At 41.7% G+C, this 22683-nt stretch overlaps 1 gene segment (V, D, J or C); it reads right to left on the bottom strand.

Moving 5' to 3' along the window:
- Positions 1-1090: 1090 nt before the first annotated feature.
- On the bottom strand, positions 1091-22047 carry LOC140716237 (Ig heavy chain C region-like). The segment is given in 9 exon segments: positions 1091-1609; positions 1784-2104; positions 5998-6315; positions 8007-8309; positions 9345-9665; positions 9899-9971; positions 11031-11107; positions 19212-19487; positions 21999-22047. Coding segments are annotated over 9 exon segments (2121 nt in total).
- Between the last annotated feature and the right edge of the window lie 636 nt (positions 22048-22683).

Raw genomic sequence — 22683 nt, 5'->3', positions numbered from 1 at the left:
CGAGGGGTCAGCAATGGAAAGGGTGTGAAGTTTAAGCTCCAGGACGCCAATCTCTCTGAATATCCATCTTGATCCCAAAATATATATGCAATTGGGAAAAACGCCCGCCAGTGTTATATGTCATTTGAAATTTGAGAAGATTTAGTATGTCACCAAAGAAAATTTCTGCGGAAATCTAACATTCTAACTGGTGGAATCATCATCTGGTAAGTAGGCGCTACCGTAAATGATCGGTAATAGCAGCAGAGGGTTTCATCTAACTACTTCATGGACACGAGACCCCAACATTGAGAACATCTTCAAAAAGCCGATTCCTCAAAAAATTGGCAAATGTCATTAAGGGCTCCCACCACCCAGGACGTGCCCTCTTTTCACTGCCGTTACCAGGGATATAGGGGTACGAAGGCACGCACAAGAGATTTTAGGAAAAGATTTTGTTTCCTTTACCAACAGATTCTAAACAATCCATGAGCTCATGAACATAGCACACTCGCTTTGCTCTCTTAAGTATCGCATTATTGTTGTAATTTTTTATAAGTTTGATGTATTTGATTGTGCTGATACCGCAAAATTCACGACATATGTACATGAAAATAAACTTGATCCTCATCCATATTCCGAGCTGTTTTATGTGGACCTTTTGCTTTCAAAGTTCAGATGAGAGGTACAGATGCACGAAAGAGTCCATCCGTCAAACTAGATCACGAATCGCATCTCTACGAACTGCTAGGATCTGAATAATCTTAGTAGTTTCCCCTACATCGTTGACTGCCCCGTCTCCCTGCCATATTTGCAACATGTCAGAAGAAAATAGCAGTATACTAGATGTATTAATGAAGCTAATATATAAAACCGAGTCATGGATTACTCTTAGTTGCAAAGATAAGAGAACACACCTGGAAGGTAAAAGGTTTTCATTCTGAATTTATTTCAAAGTAATGTGGCATACAGAATAAATCACTGTCTGCTATCTATTCCATGCCTTACAAACATCTCCGAAGTACTATATTTTTAGAATCACTGTAAATCTAAAATCATTCTAATGTTATCGAGAGCTCATCACAATGTTACTGAACAGATGACATTAATGGAATATTTCACTTGTGGGATAATCTGAAGAGTGAATACTATGCGTGGTCTTCTGTGAATCTGCAAAACGAAAACTCAAACAGCTACGCAGTAAGCAAGAAATACTTCCAAAGTATTAGTCATTGAATCAAGCAAAATTAGACGCACGATTTAAAGTTGTCAGTTAGTACAAGTGACACGTTAACTAAAGTAGGTTTACCGTGGGATTTATTAATACTTCTGACTAAATTTGTTGGTAGCGACGGATGTCCAACCAAACAGCTATAGGTGGTTCCCTTCTCCCAGTCTTCTGCGCTGATCCTCAGTTTGCTGGTGACTGAGTTAGAGCCGTTTTCCTTATCGCTGTTAAACTGGATGGAGTATCCCGAATGCAAAAGGGTGTCATTAGCCATCCAGCCGACATATATATCTTCTGGATAAAAACCGGTCGCGAGGCAAATTAGGGTAGCTGCTTCCTCTGCTTGAATCTCCTCAGCTGATGGGTGCAAGAGGTAGACTTTCGGACGGTGCACTTCAGTAACTGGAATAGAAAAATATATGTTAAATTAGTTTCGTCTGTGACTTGCAGATTACTCCGTAATCCTCAAGATTAGAGATTTTATTTACCATTCTATTGACTGGTTCATGAATGTCACTGTCCAACAGTTTATTTAATGCACTGTGTGGCCTCAACACGGGGTTTAATTGCGCTTACCCTTGTTTTTTTTGGTGGCGATTGTCAGTGGTGTTGGCAGATCACGGTCTTCTACGAAGCAGAGGTATTCGGTTCCACTGTTCCACTCCTCTACACTGACTTTCAGTTTGGTGATGATGACGGATTTACTTCCCCTCCACTCTGGACCGCGAGTCTCTACTCCGTTCATTCTTCGACTTCCATTTACTCGCCAAGAGACTGTGACATTCTCTAAATCTGTGTAAACCACTTCGCACACAATGGTTGCTCTCCGAAGCGTCCAAATCTCTTCAAAGGAAGGCTTTTTTATGATGACATTAATATCAGCCTCATGGCAGTCTTCTGGCAAAAAAGTGGGAATGGTTATTTTCATTTTATGATACTTGAGATGTGGATTATACCAACTGTAACCAGGCCACAGTAGCTCATAATCCCACTTTCTATGCATTTCTCTGTGTTATTTTCTGCTTCGCTAATACCGTTTCTCCTGCCTTATCAGATTGATTCCTCTATCTTCTTCAGGTGATATCCTAAATAATACTCCCGTTTATTTATACCACAGCGCAAAGATTACATTGACATGAATTTAACCGTGGCTGCATTCGGGAACGCGAATGTTCACCCTAAGATCAACAGAATACTGAGGGTAAACGTGGCTCGTTGGCCTGAACGTGGCTGCATTGGAAGAGATTCACATAAAATGAGCAAAACGTTTGTCTTTCAGTTTCTATTGTGATGTTGAAAAAAAATGACCGAATAGGATAATTAAGTGTAAAGCTATACTCAGTAAAAACTGCAAAGTTTGAGAGCATTGTCTCCATTATGTACAGAGTGGAATGCTGTTCAAAATAAGGAAACAAAATATAAAATATCTATAAATCCTAATAAGAGCGCTGTTGTGTGTTCAGGACAGCAACAATTTATGATCCCAGTACTGACTGCTATCTCCTCAATACTTTCCATAATATTTTGCTGGAGGAACTCCACTAGAAATAGGAAAACGTGCCAGTATAGTGAAACCGAAGTGGCCACAGTGTCTGTGTAGGTTACCACATGCCACAAGATATAATAGAACCACGTGTTCACAGCGAACAATTGCCACATAATTGATCTTGAAAATTACTAAAGTCTACTGCAATGTTTGAGCCGACAACTGCAATATTTACGATATCACGATATCTAGTGTTAGGGAAATACTGTTAGAGTAGCTTAGGTGAATAAGAGCAGTCCATTTTGTGCATGTTAAACCGTACACCAATCATGTAACAGAAGCGACTGAAATAAGAGTTTACGGTCGTAAAAGCAGCGATTGGTACTGGGGCCTCGGCTACTCTTAGTCTATTTCAATGATATAACTGTTGGATATGCTGTAATATGTCTGTTTGCTGGGAATACAAGCTAGGCGGCATCGTGATCTGTGAGAAGGATTCCGGGAAAATTTAGAGGGGTGTGGACAAGAAAATAAATTGCTAATACTTAGCTGATTGAATGTAAGGTGGAAAACGTGAGGATATCAACTTAGGAGAAATGAGTAGAACGGTAGTGCAAACACGAGGAAATCTGCAGATGCTGGCAATTCAAACAAAAAACACACACAAAATGCTGGTGGAACACAGCAGGCCAGGCAGCATCTATAGGGAAAAGCGCTGTCGACGTTCTGGGCCGAGACCCTTCGTCAGGCCTGACCGAAAGGAAATATAGCAAGAGATTTGAAAGTAGTGGGGGGAGGGGGAAATGCGAAATGATAGGAGAAGACCGGAGGAGGTGGGATGAAGCTAAGAGCTGGAAAGGTGATTGGCGAAAGTGATACAGAGCTGGAGAAGGGAAAGGATCCAAATTGAGAAGCTCGAAAACGGATCCTGAAGCCAACTAGAATCAGTTGGCGGCGGAGACACGTTCCAAGGAAGGATATATGGCTGTAATAGCGGGTCTGGGTCAAAATATGATCGAAAAGTTGAAGGGCCGAAGGAATTGTAGATGGGGAGCAGCGAGAGAGGGTTTCACTGAACTCCCGTCGAAGAGAAGATTTAAACTTCTTCAGTGTAGACATCACTGGCAGAGGCTTCGCAGTAGAATTTAAAGAGTAAACACGAGGAAATCTGCAGATGCTGGAAATTCAAACAACAATACACACAAAATGCTGGTGGAACACAGCAGGCCAGGCAGCATCTATAGGGGGAAGCGCTGTCGAAGTTTCGGGCCGAGACCCTTCGTCAGGACTAACCGAAAGGAAAGATAGTAAGAGATTGGAAAGTAGTGAGGGGAGGAGGAAATGCGAAATGATAGGAGAAGACCGGAGGGGGTGGGATGAAGCTAAGAGCTGGAGAGGTGATGGGCGAAATCTGAAAAGTGTTGGGGTTCATCGTGGTCTGCATGCTCTTTTACGTAAATAATTGAATATCAAGAACAGGTTGTTGCAATTTCTTTCTGGAACTAATAATCGTAGAAATTCCACTTTCCCTTGCTACATAGATCATCCCGCAATAATACGTTAACAGCTTCATTTGATGAGGAGTTGTGATTAGATTTGAGCAATATACATTCGTAAGCAACCATCTGTCCTTATCATGGAAAGGAGGTAAAATTCATGAAGTTCCTGAAGGGTACTTAAGAACTGCCCTGACAATCTAATACAATGATGTCCTTGTGCCGGTATAATGATTTTCATAGTTTCCTTTGGTGCAATTTATGACTCCAACCGACAAGACGACACCAAGGCAGCGCAGAAGTAGAGCGACGTTATTACAGGTCGGAGCGTTCTGGATTTCGGAGTTCAATGCCCGTGTCATTCTGTAAGAAGTCTTTAAGTCTTCCCCGTAGAATGTATTGGTCTTCTCGGATGCTCCACTTTCCTCACACAGGCAAAAGACCGACAGGGTAGGTTAATTAGTCATCGTAAATTGTCCCATGATTAGGATAGGGTTAACCAGCGTTGTGCAGCTGCTGGGGCGACGTGCCTCGAACGGCCGGAATGGCCTACTCCGCGTTGTAGCACTAGGTAAATGTATTGCACTTCGCTGTATAATGGGATCTAATTGTCCAAACGATTGATGCAACTATGTTGACTTTGCATTTTCCTGTAAACTACATTCCATCTTTTCCGTAAAAGCGAACGATAGTCTGAACTCCCTACAGCGTGGATTCAAGAGTCCCCGTAGACATTCGTGGATAGCATTGTGCGTTGTTGTGAGATCAGGGCCGAGCATCATCAACAGCATGCGAGATAAAAATAAACAGGCCATAAATGAGGAATCACTCTCTACACCGAGAGGCATATCTACTTTCCTGTTCCACGGAGGAATGGTTTGCATGCCAATATTTCAATGTAACATAAGTTCAAAAAAGAAGGGATGTGAGAACAGTTTCAACTCAGACATTGCCTCACATGTCCTGGTCGGATGGCTGCTAGTGGTGTGGACGATTTCAATACTTACTGAACACCAGTTAGTTTGGCTCACATTTATCTATCTATCGATCGATCTATTTAATATGCAGTTATTTACTTACTTACTTATTTAAAGATATATGTAGCCATCGCCCTTCTGACCATTCGGACCGCACCACCAACAACCTCCGATATAACCCTGGCCTAATCGCTGGACAATTCAGAATGACCAATTAACCAAATACCCGGTACGTCTTTCGACTGTGGAAGGTAACAGGAATACTAGGAGGAAACCCACGTATTCTATAGGACGATCTACAACTTCTTACAGAGGACGATTCTCACCCAATTATTCACGCCGGCCATGTCGAAGACTTACCATTAAAGCACCACTCTATCACCTGCGAGGTATTAATATGCTAATTCATATCTATTGATCATATTGCACTTGACTTTAAACAAACCTGTTTACAAGCGTGGTCCATTGGTGTATGATCTTAGGGTATAATTACATACGCCAAGAATGGCTCCGTTCATATTGCCATTCATCAATTAATATTTGCACACGTTCTTCCAGCTTTACCCTATTGAGGTCCTATTGGTGAGGTACGTTAACATTATAATTCAGTTTGTCTCCCCATGTTCAACAGAGATTCGATTATATAACACTAATTATAGTTGACGCTCACATATGTTACCTTATCGGACCGACGGAGAGGTCTGATTACTAATAAAGTACTACAGTAATGATCGTTTCAATCTGCTCATTGCCGACCTTTCTGTAGTTTTATCTCTTGACTGGGATGTAAAGCATGGAAAGGATGTGTGCCTTTTGACAAATTGTACTTACTTCTCGGGGTGCTGATGTTTGCTTTCACAGTTGACTTTGAAGGTGGGTGCGTGACGACACAGGTGTATGTTGCGTCCTTCTTCCAATCGTCTGCAGTCAAGTAAAGGAGGCTTCTCGTGCTGAAGGTCATGTCCTGTTGAAGTGCAGTTGGGAGGCTGGTTGCGTTCGAGTGGAATGCGGCTCTGTCCTTCTGCCACAAAACGGTTATGTCATCGGGGTAGAATCCCGTTATCATGCATGTGAGCGTAGCGATACCCGCAGTTTGAATCTCCTCTGGAGACGGGGACAAGAGGCGTACCCTTGGTTTCACTGGTTTGGCTGCAAGAGAAGGTCAATCAGTCTTAATCTCCAAAACAAGCTGGACAAGTTTCCTAACTATGCGCTGGACAAGTTGTTTAAGAATCCATGGTGAGCGTTCTACTTGTTAGTCAGCTGTTAAGGATAATGGTGGTGATAACTTTCTGCCCGGAAGTGTATCACGAGCGGCGTACCACGGTCCTGAGAGCTATGTTGTTTGTGATATAACGATATGAATGTGCATACAGAAAATATAATTTCTGAGTTTATGGATTAGAGTAAACGGTGGTGTTTTCAAACGCGATGATGGGTATCAAAAGCTGTGGCAATACAGATCAAATACAATGTTAGAGTTTGCGGAAGCAGATTGAGAAATGCGTGTCGATGCAGTTTGGGAACTGAAGAAGGGGTACGCCATGAATAGAAAATATTTCATTATTAAGGAATGTTTATGAACAGAGAGATATTAGGGTCTAAGTCCATAGTTCCCTGAAAGTAGCAGCGCCGGTAGATGGTGTGTTTTCAAAGGAACACGGCATACTTGCTTTCACAGGTCCAGATTAGCATATGAAATTTGGGACGCTCTGTTTTAAATTTACCAAACACTGGTGCACTAGATTTAGAAATATTTGGTCGCCTCGTTGTAAGGTAATGGCATTGCGCTGGAAAGAGTGCATAAGAGATACAACAGTATGTTAACTGGGTTGGAGAACGTCAGTTATGGGGAGCAATTAGAATCGCTGGGCTTGTTTTTTCTGGAGTGAAGGAAACTGAGTAGTGACCCAACAACACCATGCAAAATTATCAGCAACATGGGTAGGATAAGTAGACAACAGCATTCGCATGTCTAGACTATGAAATCCAAAGATGGCATGTACTTAAATTAAGTGGGAAGAGCTTTAGAGGGTACCTTAAGGAAAGCTAGTACAAACGAGACTGTTGATATTTTAATCACGCTGGAAGTGGACACGCTCACCGCATTTGGCAAATATTTAGACGATCACTGAATTAGTAAAGACATTCAAAGATATTTTTTTCTGTTGCTGAAAATTGGATTGAGGTAGATATGAAACATCTTTGAACATTGGGTTCGGAGGGCCAACTGTATTTCTGTGCAGTATGATTTTATGACTACAACTTCTCAGAGGAGTAGTAGAAGGATACAATTATTAGAATGCCTGCTGCAAGTCTCCAGAAACCTGGTTTCGGTCATAACCTGCTCTGCTGGAGTTTATTCGGTTGCCGTGTAGCTGTGCGCGTTTTGTTTTAGGTTCTCCGATTTCCATATCGAACAACATGCCGGTGCTTGCCAGGTCCACTTATCATAACTTACTCTTCAGCAGAGTAGAATCTGCGAGGAATTGTTGAAGCTACGAAACAATAAAATAGATTCGAGTGGAAATCGTTGAATGAGTGTTGAAGCGGGTTTGGGTTCAGTCGACCGAAGGGTCTGTTCCAATGCTGTCGGGCCCTAAGCTTTCAACATTTCATTCGACGAACTCTTGGGTGGAACGCTATCGGTGCACCATTTGTCAGAAAACCTGTCTTGCCCTGAATAAGATTATACATTATGATTCTAGCAGAGGGCAACTCGTTCACCATCATGCCTGCTTTCCCTGAATACTGCGGCCTGGCAGTTTCTGCTCCTCTTTCTGTACCAAAAAACAGATTATTGTTTTTACCAACATTTTGATTGTTGGTATTGCACCCACCTTTTGCGTTTCGTGTCCGTTTTGATAACGGAGCAGCTGATTGATTGTCCTGCACCGAGCAGGAGTATTCTACCCCGCTGTCCCACTCGGCCACGCTGCTGGTCAAACGGCTGACTGTCACGTACTGTCTCCCGATCTTTGCTGCTTGTTCTGTTTCAACACCATCAGCCTGTTCCTTTCCACCCACTATCCAAGAGATGGAAACCTCAGCTGGAATCGTGGCGATCACTTCACACACCAGTGTGGCAGTTTTGTTTATCCACATTTCTTCAACGGTAGGATCTCTGAGAAATAATGCGAATTCTAGAAGATATAATTGAGAGGGCTCATGACGAATCTGAAGTTTAGCAAGGATTTCAATATAGTAATAACCTGCTACACGTTAAGAGCTTAAGGTGGAATTTGTTCGATTTAAATGATGCTTAAGTCGTCTTTTCGTACACCCTTGGGTCAGATCATGACCACACGCTACTCTTCCACACTGAAAGAAAGGAAAATGGTTGAAAATGAATAACATATAGTCATTCATAGATAAGTGTGGCGAAGGATAGAGAGAGAGATGCAGCCGGCCATACCCGGAAAGGAGGACAGTGATAAAACACCGGCGTGGTGAAGGGGCAGTGGCTTGTGGCAGAACAGTCAATGGGTTGCCGCGAGACAGAGAGATTGACTGAGGGAGGACAGAACACAGGAAGATAGAAGGTGGAAGTGAATGTTAGGTGGAAAGAAATGCTAAATAAATATGCAGTATTCAATCTATTTATGCAAGAATGATGGTCCAGTTTAGCACAAGGTTTAACTGTTTGATAAGTCAAGTGGTTGCCTCGACTACTTTCTTCTTTTTATTTATCTATTTTGCAACATTTTCATTATTGCATGCTGATACCAGCCACAGATATAATATATCAGTAAAAATTAACGTGTTGTTAAAATTGAAAGTTAAAGGGGATCACGGAGAATTTTATATTACTGCCCCTTTCCTATGCTTATTTTTTAAAGAAGTCCGGATTCTTTAGAATCATTTCAGATATGCAAACTCTATTCGATGCATTAACATGATCAGAAATCAATATTCAGTGATGCGCCATGACGTCTGCTGACTACACCTCGCAAGATTTTCTTGTAATTCTTACCTCTGATATTTTAATGTTTGCTGCCTAATCATTCCGAATCACACTCCTATCTTTCCCTTATCCAAACTTGATACTGACACGCATCTCAATCTTTAGTAGTCTGGTTATTTTTAAATCTTGTCCGTAGATCATTACAGCCCACCAAATGAAATATTGAGGAGGAAAGTGGAAATACTGCACCTATGGATTGGGAACTCATTCTTACCTGACTCAGCTCGTATTTGTTTGCGGATGTTGCTGCTGGTTGCAGAGTGGGATACCCTACACGAGTACACAGCACCACTGGCCCATTCGTTTAGAGGCACTTTGAGCACACTTGCTGAGGTAAACGTTTCGTCTGAACTTTTAGTGGAAGAAGTGGTGGTAAACCCGGACTGTACGGCTTGCCCGTTTTTCTGCCAGGCCACTGCAATGTTTCCAGGTCGGTATTCGCTCATGAGACAAATCAATTCCACAAAGCCCTGTGCTTTTTGTTCGGCAGTTGCAGAATAGACAAGAGTGATGTTTGGCGGGGTCGGTTGTTTTACTAAAATGAACAAAAACAAAAGTCTTTGAAATGATTGGATCAATTTTACGTTGTTCTTTTGACAATCTGTAAGGCATAAGACAACTACAATATTCCTTGCGTCATAGGAATTTTTACACGTCAAGAACTACGTTAGCATTTCTAAGACCTTTTGGCTGAAGGGATGACTGAAGCTGAAATATTTCCTTCAGCGTAGTGGTATCACAGCTTACGGTTATTTTATTTTTATATACCTTGAATAGTATTTCGAAATTTCGCCTGATTATTCTTTGTGGTATCAAAGCTGTCGTGGGCCATACGAATTGACTGGAGGAGAGAGATTTAAAATCTAGCTGTCAGAATAAAATCTCTCACTCAATGGCAGCAAGACCAAGCAGCTGATTATTGACTACAGGAGGAGAAAACCGCGGGTCTATCTGCCTGTCATCATCTAGGGGTCAAAGGTGGAGAGAGTTAGCAACTTCACATTCCTCTGCGTTATCATTTCAGAGGATCTATCCAGACTCCAGCTGGTAAGTGCCATTAGAAAGAAAGCACGGCAGCGCAACTACTCTCTTAAAAGTTTAAAAATATCCGGTATGTCATCTAAAACGTGATAAACTTACGTAGATGTGCCGTAGAGGGTATACTGACTGGTTGCATTACGGTCTGATATGGAAATATCAATGCCCTTGAACGGACATCCTGCAAAAAATGGTCGTGAATACAGCATAGTTCATGGCGAATGCAACCTTCCCCACCATTAAGCCCATCTATTCGCCGCGCTGTCGCAGAAATGCAGCATTTATCTTCAATGACCCTTGGGTTCCAGGCCACGCTCTCTTCTCGCTGCCGCCATTGGGAAGGAGGTACCGAAGCCTAGGTACCCAAAATAATTGTTTCGAAAACAAATATTACCCCTTCAACATCAGTTTCTTGAACCAGAAGGAATACCTTTACTCAACTTCATTTCCCCAGACGTTGAACTGTTCCCATAACCTCTGGGCTCAGTTAAAAAAAAAAAAATATATATATATTCATCTCATGTTGACGATATTTATTGTTTATTTATTTTACTTGTTTTGTTTTCTGTTTAATTTGCACAGTTTGTCTTTTGCCATTTGGTTGTCCGTCTAAATGTGTGCGGGTTTCGTTGATTCTGTTGTGTTTCATGGTGTTTGCTGTGAATGCCCGCAAGAAAATCAATTTCAGGGTTGTGTATGATGACGTATATGTACTTTGAAATTCGATGATAATGATGATGATGATGATGATGATGATGATATGTGGGCTTGTTAAATGGTAGTCGTATCTGAAACGTCAGCAGTCTGTCCATATTACAGAATATAGTATTTTATAGTCTGCACAATTTTAGACTAGGTTTACCTGAACGAGACAAAAGTTATCTTTCAACTTCAGCTCGTTTCCATTTTTCTCAAACTGCAAGTTGCTGTTGATGATTGCTGAGGTGCACAGAATGTGGGAATCAACAATGGCAAGTTGACTGTGTTTCTACTCAGATAGAGCAGGCAATAGATAACATGAGTTGATAGCATGAGTTAAACATGAGTTTAAACTGAGTTGGCAAGGGGAAGGAAACCAGGGTGTTAGGGTCGAGGAAGAGGAAAATAGAAATAAGTCAAGGAAGTCCTGCTGTTCTGGAGGATTTAAACTAATGTGGCAGGGGGATGGGAACAAGTGCAGAGAGACAGAGTGGTGTAAAATGAGAGTAGAAGCAAAAAGTAGTAAAGTGAAAAGTAAAAGTGGCAGGCAGGCAATTCCAGGGCAAAAATCAAAACGGGCGACTTTACAACATAATTGTATAAGGGCTAAGAATGTCGTAAAACAAGCCTGGAGGCTTTGTGTGTAAATGCGAGGAGCACCAAGGTGGATGAATTGACTGTGCAGATAGTTATTAATGAATATGAAATAGTTGGGATCACAGAGACATGGCTCCAGGGTGACAAAGGATGGGAGATCAACATCCAGGGATATTCAATATTCAGGAGGGATAGACAGGAAAGAAAGGAAAGTGGGATAGCGTTGCCAGTGAGAGAGCAGATTAACATAATAGAAAGGAAGGACACTAGCTGGAGGATGTGGAATCGATATGGGTAGAGCTGCATAACACTAAGGGGCAGAAAACACTGGTGGGAGTTGTGTACAGGCCACCTAACAGTAGTAGTGAGATTGGGGATGGCATTAAACAAGAACTTAGAAATGCGTGCAATAAAGGAACAGCAGTTATAATGGGTGACTACAATCTACATATAGATTGGGTGAACCAAATTTATAAGGGTGCCGAGGAAGAGGATTTCTTGGAATGTATTGGAATGGTTTTCTGAACCAAAATGTCGAGGAACCAACTAGAGAGCAGGCCATTCTAGACTGGGTATTGAGCAATGAGGAAGCGTTAGTTAGCAATCTTGTCGTGCGAGGCCTGTTGTGTAAGATGGATAATATGGTAGAATTCTTCATTAAGATGGAGAGTGACATAGTTAATTCAGAAACAAAGGTTCTGAACTTAAAGAAGGGTCGCTTCGAAGTTATGAGACGCGAATTATCTAAGATAGACTGACAAATGATACTTAAACGGTTGATGGTGGATATGCAATGGCAAGCATTTAAAGATCGCATGGATGAACTACAACAATTGTTCATCCCAGTTTGGCAAAAGAATAAACCAGGGAAGGTAGTGCACCCGTGGCTGACAAGGGAAATTAGAGATAGTATCAAGTCCAAAGAAGAAACATACAAATTAGCCAGAAAAAGCGGCACACCTGGGAACTGGGAGAAATTCAGAGTCCAGCAGAGGAAGACAAAGGGATTAATTAGGAAAGGGAAAAAGGATTATGAGAGAAAGCTGGCAGGGAACATAAAAACTGATGTAAAACCTTTTATAGATACGTGAAAAGAAAAAGATTTATCAAGACAAATGTAGGTCCTTTACAGTCAGAAACAAGTGAATTGATCACGGCGAACAAGGAAATAGCAGACCAATTGAATAACTACTTTGGTTCTGTCTTCACTAAGGAAGACATAAATAATCTTCCGGAAATAGTAGGGGACCGAAGGTCTAGTGAGATGGAGGAACTGTGGGAAATACATGTTAGTAGGGAAATGGTGTTAGGTAAATTGAAAGGATTAAAGGCAGTTAAATCCCCAGGGCCAGATGGTCTGCATCCCATAGTGTTTAAGGAAGTAGCCCAAGAAATAATGGATGCATTAGTGATAATTTTTCAAAACTCTTTAGATTCTGGATTAGTTCCTGAGGATTTGAGGGTGGCTAATGTAACCCCACATTTGAAAAAAGGACGGAGAGAGAAACGGTGGAATTATAGACTGGTTAGCTTGACATCGGTGGTGGGGAAAATGGTAGAGTCAGTTATCAAAGATGTGATAACAGCACATTTGGAAAGCTGTGAAATCATCAGACAATGTCAGCATGTATTTAAGAAGAAAATCATGTCTGAAGAATCTTATAGAATTTTTTGAGGAGGTAACTAGTAGAGTGGATAGGGGAGTACCAGTGGATGTGGTGTATTTGGATTTTCAAAAGGATTTTGACAAGGTCTCACACAGGAGATTAGTGTGCAAACTTACAGCACACGGTATTGGGGGTATGGTATTGATGTGGGTAGAGAATTGGTTGGCAGACAGGAAGCAAAGAGTGGGAATAAACGCGACCTTTTCAGAATGGCAGGCAGTGACTAATGGGGTACCGCAAGGCTCAGTGCTGGGACCCCAGTTGTTTAGAATATATATTCATGATTTAGACGAAGGAATTAAATGCAGCATCTCCAAGTTTGCGGATGACACGAAGCTGGGCGGAGGTGTTAGCTGTGAGGAGGATGCTAAGAGGATGCTGGGTGACATGGATAGGTTAGGAGTAGGCAAATTCATGGCAGATGCAATTTAATGTGGATAAATGTGAGGTTATACACTTTGGAAGCAAGAACAGGAAAACAAATTATTATCTGAATGGTGGCCGATTAGGAAAAGGGGAGGTGGAACGAGACCTGGGTGTCATCGTACACCAGTCATTGAATGTGGGCATGCAGGTACAGCAGGCGGTGAAAAAGGCGAATGGTATGTTGGCATTCATAGCAAGAGGATTCGAGTACAGGAACAGGGAGGTTCTACTGTAGTTGTGCAAGGCCTTGGTGAGACCACACCTGGAGTATTGTGAGCAGTTTTGGTCCCCTAATCTGAGGAAAGACATTCTTGCCATACAGGGAGTACAAGGAAGGTTCACCAGATTGATTCCTGGGATGGCAGGACTTTCATATGATGAAAGACTGGATCGACTGGGCTTATACTCGCTGAAATTTAGAAGATTGAGGGGGGATCTTATTGAAACGTATAAAATTCTAAAAGGATTGGACAGGCTAGATGCAGGAAGATTGTTCCCGATGTTGGGGAAGTTCAGAACGAGGGGTGATAGTTTAAGGATAAAGGTGAAAGCTTTTAGGACCGAGATGAGGAGAAACTTCTTCACACAGAGAGTGGTGAATCTGTGGAATTCTCTGCCGCAAGAAACAGTTGAGTCCAGTTCATTGGCTATATTTAAGCGGGAGTTGGATATGGCCCTTGTGGCTAAAGGGATCAGGGAGTATGGAGAGAAGGCAGGTACAGGGTTCTGAATTGGATGATCAGCCATCTTCATACTGAATGGCGGTGCAGGCTCGAAGGGCTGAATGGCCTACTCCTGCACCTATTTTCTATATTTCTTATGTTTCTACATTGAACATAATACCACTTTAATTCTCCGAGTCCACCCTGCCAATTAAGGATCCATTTTTATACTACGAGAGACAATTTGCTGTGCCCAGTTCGATGATTGATTGATATTGCGTATTTGGATTTTCAGAAGGCCTTTGATGAGGTGCCACTCATGAAGCTGCTGAACATGCTAAGAGCCCATGGAATTACAGGAAGTTTCTAGCATGAAAGCAGTGGCCGTTTGGCAGGAAGCAAAGCAAGCCTTTTCTGTCTGGTTGCCGATGACTAGTCGTGTTCCACTAGTGTTGGGATCGATTCTGTTTTACGTTATATTTCAATAATTTGAATAATGCAATTGATGGTTTTGTTGAAACGTTTGCAGATGATACGAAGATAGGTAGAAGGGCAAGTAGTTTTGAGTAAATAGAGGGGCCACAGAGCGGCTCTAGACAGATTAAGAGAATCGGCAGGCGAAGAAATGGCAGTTGGAATACAGTGTCGAGAAATGCACGGTCATACACCTTGGTAGAAGAAATAAAAGAGTTAACTACTTTATAAGTGGGGAGAAAATACAAAAAAAAAACTGTGGCGCTATGTGACTTGGGAGTGCCTGTGCAGGATTCCCTAAAGATTAATTTGCAGATTGACTCTATGGTGAGGAAAGAAATGCGATGTTCGCATCCATCTCAAGAGGACTAGAATATAAAAGCAAGAATGTAATGCAGAAACTTCATAAAACACTGGTGAGTCCTCAGATGGAGTACTGTGAGCAATTTTCAGCCCCTTGTCTTCGAAAGGATGCGTTAAAACTGGAGAAGGTTCATAGGAGGTTCACAAAAATGATTCTAGGATTGATTGGCTTTTCATATGAAGAGTGTAGTGTTAAATGGCTCTGCCAGTATTCGCTAGAATTCAGAAGAATGAGGCGTGACACATTTTCACCTATCGAATAGTGAACGGCCTTGATAGAATGAATGGATGTGGTGTGCATGTCTCCTATAGTGGGAGAGTCTAAGACCAGAGGACACAACTTCAGAATAGACAGGCGCCCTTTTACAACGGATATGAGGAGGAATTTCTTTAGCTAGAGAGTGGTGAATCTGTGGAATTCTTGCCGCATGAAGCTGTGGAGACCAGGTCTTTATGTATATTTAAAGCTGAGGTTGATAGATTCTTGATTGGTCAGGACACGAACAGGGAGAAGACAGGAGATTGAATAGGAGAGGAAAATTGGATCAGTCATGATGAAATGGCGGAGCAGATGCGATGGGCCAGATGGCCTAATTCTGTTCTTATCTCTTATGGTCTAATGGCCTTATGGAATGAAATAGCAGCAAACTCGTGAAACGAGCAGTTTGCGTCAAATCCATTGAGTCAGGAAGGTGCTGGGCAGCCTGCAATTGTCGCAAAGTTTCCAGCGCATGCCCAAATCCACTAATCCTAAGGAGACATCTTTGGAATATGGCTGACATTGTAATAGGGCAATGCTGCTCACTAGAATCACAGGATAGGTGTTTGGGACCAGAATGTTTATAATTAGTCTCAAAGATATTTTGGCGAAGGCAACATGGATATTTGGAAAGAGTTATGGAGAAGTACAAGGCACACAGTAGCTTAGCTGTTAGCGCAACTCTATCACAACTCGAAGAGTCAGGGTACAAAGCAGGGATCTTTGCGGACATGCAAAGCAAAAGGTAATCACATATTACAGAAGGAGGGGAGATATAGAGCTTATAACAAAACTGATGACAGTGAAGTGAAAGGGTAGTCCAATACACTTTATTGGACTGAAAAACAGATTCCCTTCAATTGGAAATAGCACAGTAAAATAGAAAGGGTGTTGATGGTGTTTCTAAGTATTTAATACATTCACCCTCTCGTACTCATCTCAAATGCTGATTCCTTCCCAGTTTCTCAGTTAAGTGCATGAAATAGGCTGTGCTTGACGTCTGAAAAGTTCCTTTCCCAATGAGATCAAAACCCAGGGGGATGATCTACATTAATTTGGGAGAAAATGGGCCGGGCCGACGGAGTAATACTCCACAGCGCTATATACAAACAAAGACGATGCTGTTTACTTGCCTATTTAACAAAACACACACACACACACACACACACACACACACACACACACACACACACACACACACACACACACACACACACACACATGTGGAATTGGACTGGGTTCCCACAAAAATCCATTAAGAACGAGATTCAGAGGACTTTTAAACACGACTAAGCTCGGACAAAGGAGCGTAACAGCATGTTTAAAACTAAGAAAGCTGAAGCAAACAAACAATAATAAGTTCAAGCAAATTGGTAGAATGATAGATATTTTTGCGAATTGCTTCGCTGACATTTGTGGATCCCATAATATTGTCGGAGGTCTGCTTTAATTTGAGTTTGTTTTAGGAAGGAACTACTTGTAAACGCTATCATTCAATTGATTGATGAAAATTAAAACCCGTTTCGCAGAAACGTTTCCGTTGCAACCCATATTTGAGCATACTGCTTCAATGACGACAGTTTTATATTTTGTACCATAGCACGGTCTGTTTAACAATGTAAACCTTCATAATTGGTGTATTGAGCGACACTGACACATCTAGAATGTCATTCATTAAGATCTGGAGTGTAACTTTTAACTAAATGTAGCGCCCTGCCAATTGACAAAAAGATTTAGCGAGATGGTAGAGACTTGATATTTATTGTGCTCTTCTTTCAAAGAATACATTGATTATTTTGACCTTGTTTCAGTATTTCTTCTGGCCTTGCGCACAGACCTTTTGCCTCCCTCTGCCCTCCCTGAATCTTCTGACGATTGACACTAAAATATAACTAAAGTTATACAATTCCAACAATTCTGACAACAGAAAATATGTTTAATCCTGGTCGTCTAGGCGCTCACTAAATGTATGGATTTGTTAGAGCATGATATGTGTTTCTAAATAGAAGACATTTTTTCTTCTATTCCAGCTAAATGACAAGTTTTTTTCGCAACGAATATAAGTTTTAACAGCCCCTCGAAGTATCAAGTTATTAATCTGAACTGAAACCTATTTCATCTTCAAAGTTATTTCCTCCTTGGGTCTGCGACCATTGGGGAGTAAATCCACACTCAAATATGCAAGGATATGAGGACCTCGCACTTATATCAATACAGCAGGTAATACTTTAAAGTAACCATCGGACGGGGTTAGGGTCTAGCAGGTCGAGGGTAATTTGTGCGCTTCGATTTGTAAAAATATTCCAAGTTCAATTTTCGTCTTTTTAAACGAGCGAAAGTATAATCTTGGGAGGATAAAAGCGTGTACTTAAATTCTTCTGGGGTGTCTTAGTCAATTAACGTGTTTCCAATGAAATGCTTATACTCCAAAAATACATTATCATATTGCCGTTTTCGGTTTGCATCATTTAAACGAGAATATAATTATACTTTACTTCGGGGAAAAGTACGTGATTTCTCAAAATGTAATAAAAAAAATCACTTACCAGGTATCACAGTCAGCTTTGTGCCAGCTCCGTCGTAGTAATAATAACACAATGATTAACTTCCTATTCAGCGCAATTCAAAAAGTAATCATTAAAGCTGAATTGTTGACGGAGGCTTTCCACAATAATACACGAACTGTATAAAACACGGCTGAGCAATATATTCAATTTTCTTCAGTTTCACTCGCTCCTGTATTTATTCAGTGCACTGTAAGCGCATATGATAATAAAACTGGAATTTCGCTGTTTGAGTACCAGGGACTGTAGGTAGAATTCTATCTAAAGGAGAAGCAGAATTGTTTGAAAAACTATGTTGAGTAACATCCATGAACGTAAAGTCATATTTTGTAATCCCATTTACAAATAGATGATCTTAAAAAAAATAAAACTGTCTCGGAGGTTTGTGCTATGGCATAGACTACTGTGTCACAGTACTGGCACATCAGTTCACATGAGCACAATAACCTCCTTGTTGGAAATAGCGTATAAATCCGTCAGATAATCCCATAGGTCCATGATACGATGGTAGGGGACATAAATGAAATGGTTGCTATGGCCTGTTTAAATCCCGTCGATAATAGCTCTCAGTCAGGTAGATAATATCAAGGCTTTGTTATTAATATGATGATCACATATGCACTGCAATTACACAAATATATAGAGCAAGGCTTTGCTTTGTGTATCAGTCTCTGGCAGAGATAAAGAATGTTTGTCTGAAAGCAGTTTTTGTCCCTAAAGGAATATCTTGCATTAATTTTGCGTTAATAACTGTCGAGGTGATTTTTGCATGAAGGGGACTGAAGATTCATCACTGTGGCACACCCATACACACAGTCATCGATACTAGTACTAAAAGGTTCTTCTAAATTAATACAAGAAACCGAGGTCACGGCGGTTGCAATTACAATCTAGCTTAATTTCGTATTATTCTATACAACTTATTTTATAACCAATAATCCTTCGAAAATAGTGTACAGATTTATGCATTGTATATATGCATTGTACAGTTCAGGAGCGGGTTAACATTGACTTTAGTGCATTAGTGGTTTTTGAATTACGGAGTCCGAGCTTTGTATCACTGTGATAGTACTGGCACAGTGGTTGATTCAATAGCAAAAAGGTCTCCATTTACATAACTCTGGGAGAATACTGACGCTGCACCTCCAACTGTGTCCACTTGGATATAAGCGGCATTGTGACTGTTGCCAACTTACTACTAATGTACACTCGCTCTACATAGGAATCAATTACTGCTCAGTAATTTTCTTTTCCATAAGAACGAAGCAGTCATAGATACTCGCGTGAAAGATTTTCAAACTTTTTGAATTGGCGTGTGCTCAGTTTCGTTACTGTGGTCTTGAGCTTTGCAAAAATACGTGGCTGTGTCTTCAGCAATTAAGTTGCTGATCTTCAGGGAAAAGGTCTTTGCTGGCTTGTTGACTGATTCCGCATATCGTCCTCCAATAGATAGCCTATCCCAACCCGATCGACCCGGTCTTTGGATGAACCATGATGTGCTATACAGGCCACAGCTAGCATCTCTTAAAACACAGTTGATGGTCAGAGTTTCGCCTGGTCGTTTTGTTGCTTCTCTTGGTGTCTGTTCTACCCTTGCACTGAAGGCATCTGAAGGAAGAAAAACATATTTAATCATCGCATATCTGAAGCAGCACAGAATTTAACATAAAATGAAATTTATGGACGCAACGGCAAGATAGTAACCATTATTCTCTTTAAAACTGAGCTGCACTTACTTGGCAACCAGGTTAAAAATATCGAAACACATAAAATATTCATCGTTCCTTCACGACCTGAAAGCCTCTTTAAACAGAGAAGGTTCCAGACACCAGCGCAGGCTGTCTGTGCAACCTTGTGGAGAAGCACAGACTTTATAAGCCTCGCGAGTCTGCCCTCATTTGCATAATGCAGAATGAAGGCACATTCACTACGATTATAGCTTGGATAATGATATGCATTATATCCGACAACTACATCGGTAAAATATATGACGCATTAACGTGAATGTATAGATAGAAATTTAGAGAAAGATCTTCATTGCTTCCTTCCATCGTACTGAACGTATTTCTCTTTGCTCTGTTATATGGAGAGAGCTCCGCAAAAATATGTTAAAGGTCTAAATGTCATTATGACACAGAAAATACTCTGAAAACAATTCAGTTTATCACCACGATTAGCTAAAGATTATTCCTATTGATGCAGACAAACTGAGCATATCCCTGTCTCCCTATCTTGCTTCCTCTATTCACCATTGGCAATCAACATGAATCTGATGCCAGCCATAGTAACAAAATCTGAGCCGATGTTTATTTTCATTTGTAGTTTCGTGACTTCGCTTGCAATGTGCGTGGATAGTAGCAAAGCAAAACACAAGATACTGAAGGAACTCGACTAGACAGAAAGCATTACGATGAAAAAACTCAGAACGGCCTAATTTACGGTAGTAATCGGGGTCATTTCTGATCAGAAGACAGAAAGGAGATGGATTTAGGGACGAAGATCGTATCAGGTTGTTCATTGTGAAGGGATTTGTCAAATTCGAACAACATGGCAAACTGGAACCACGTTCCATAAAGAAGTCAAAAGGAGAAGAAGATGGGCAATGAATTTGAATGGAATACATCACTTATAGGGAAGAGTGAATGGCGGCAGACGTGGCAAATTTAGTCAAGATGATAAAAAAAGCATGCTTAAGGTTTAGGGAAATAAAATCCAACAGCGATACTGAAAAAATATAAATAAGCCAGAAAAGAACTCAATATGAAAATTTGGAGAGTGAGAGAGAAAGAGAGAAAGAGAGAGAGAGAGAGAGAGAGAGAGAGAGAGAGAGAGAGAGCGAACCATATTTTGGCAAGTCGGATACATACATCAAGAGACTAAGGTAACTCGGCAGAGTATAGAACCACTCAAGGATAAAATAGGAAGCATGCTTTTGGAGAGCGATTATGAGCGTTCAGTCCTAAAGTGTACTTTGCATCGGTTTTTACCAACGAGAGAGAATTAACGGGTAGTGAGACCAGAGTGGAGCATGCTAATTTGCCAGGAAATTTTGAGATTAGGATTATCTTTAAAATCATTCATCTTGAAGTGTTTGCAGGGCCTATTGAAGTATTCTAGAGAAAGGCGAGAATGGTGATTGCTGGTGCCATGACGATCATATTTGTACAAGTTGAAGTTAAAGTTGTTTATTGTCATTTGAGTGTACATATATGCAACCAAACGAAACAACGTTCCTTTGGACGACGGTGCAGCCACACAACATATATCACACACAGTACAAAAAAAGCAAAGTATTATACTAAAATAAGTTAGCAAATTATAATTCAAAATATATGTAGTAATGCGCAGCACAGGTAAATAGTAAACAGTAGAGTAAGCAGTCCGCTGTCCTAGAGAAGATACATAGGTGTTGGCAGGGTATTGATATTCTCACACCTTGAGGGAAGAAGCTGTTGCAGGGGACAATGTTGTTCCTTTGTTCAGGAATGGAAATGGCGTTAATATGGAAATAATAGATTGGTGGATCTTATTGTCAGTGGTAGGGAAATTAATGCAGAGGATACTTAGAAATAGAATTTATGAGCATTTGGAAAAGCATAGCCTAATTAGGGATCATCAGCATAGCTTACTGCGAGGCAGGTTATCTCTTAGTATCAGTATTGAATGTTTCGAGAAGGTGATGGAGATGATTGATGAAGGTACAGAGTTAGAATATGTCTACGGGGGTTTTCGGGAGATATGCGACAAGGCCATTCAAGGGAGACTCGTACAGAAGATTAAGACGCGTGCTATCCATGGTGACTTGGCCGTATGGATTCATGATTGTGGTGTCTACCGAAGACAGTGTGTAGTACTTGAGTGATGGCTCTGGATGCAAGTACTGTACGTGACTAATGTTGTTCCCTACCAGGACCTCCGAAGTTATTGATGATATATATAGTGGCGAGCATTTGGTCTATGATAACAGACGAAAAAAAGCTCATTAAACTCGTTTAATTCAACAGCTGATTTTATCGGGACAAGTGCAAAGACTGACCGGGCGCAATAGAAGCGTTCCCGCAACTTCCCAAACGTCTTTGCGACCCCGAAATAGCCTGCCCCAACAGCCCGTGCACCGACCGTAACACCGTGGCCACCGCCAGAACAGCAGCCCGTCCCGCTTCTCCATTGTGCCCACTGAGAGAATAGGGATTTAATGCCTGGATCTAGGGTGGAGACCTCTACCCACTCCGGCTATAGTCCCATGCTCAGCAATCCCTTTACTCGGGCCGGCAGAGGATCGCTAACCTGTTCGCTGTGCAGCTGCAGGACAATGGTGGGGAAGTCTTCATCGCTGCCACCTGAAGCGCCGCCATCAGCGCTTGCCCGCTGTGTTGCGTAGGGCCATCTCGCGGTGTGCTGCACTGTGGCGTTCGCGGTGAGACCGTGGTTCTTTTTTTCCGCCCCCGCCGGGTCCGCTTTCTGAAGGTGCCCTGCCGGAGAACCACGGTTTCGGCGCCGAAGTAGAGTACTGCTCCCAGTACATCCACGTGTGCCCACCAGAGGGACAGCAGGTCCAGGCCAATGAGGCAGGACTCCAGGATGTCAGCCATGCGCACCTCGTGTTTTCTTGTGTTTTCCCCACTGCAATGCGCGGCCATCTCTTCCCTAACGGCGTCGCACAATTGCCAGTAACCGTAGCCCGCTGGACCGACGTGGTTGTCCACACCGGCCGTTTTGCGAGGAAACCTGGATAGATAATGATGAGGATTGACATGGTGTCCACCAACGCAAGACCTCTGATGCCCTCTACCACGCAGTCCAC

This window comes from Hemitrygon akajei, chromosome 25 (assembly GCF_048418815.1).
Source record: "Hemitrygon akajei chromosome 25, sHemAka1.3, whole genome shotgun sequence".
Taxonomy (NCBI): domain Eukaryota; kingdom Metazoa; phylum Chordata; class Chondrichthyes; order Myliobatiformes; family Dasyatidae; genus Hemitrygon; species Hemitrygon akajei.
This window is presented reverse-complemented; position numbering and strand designations above follow the sequence as displayed.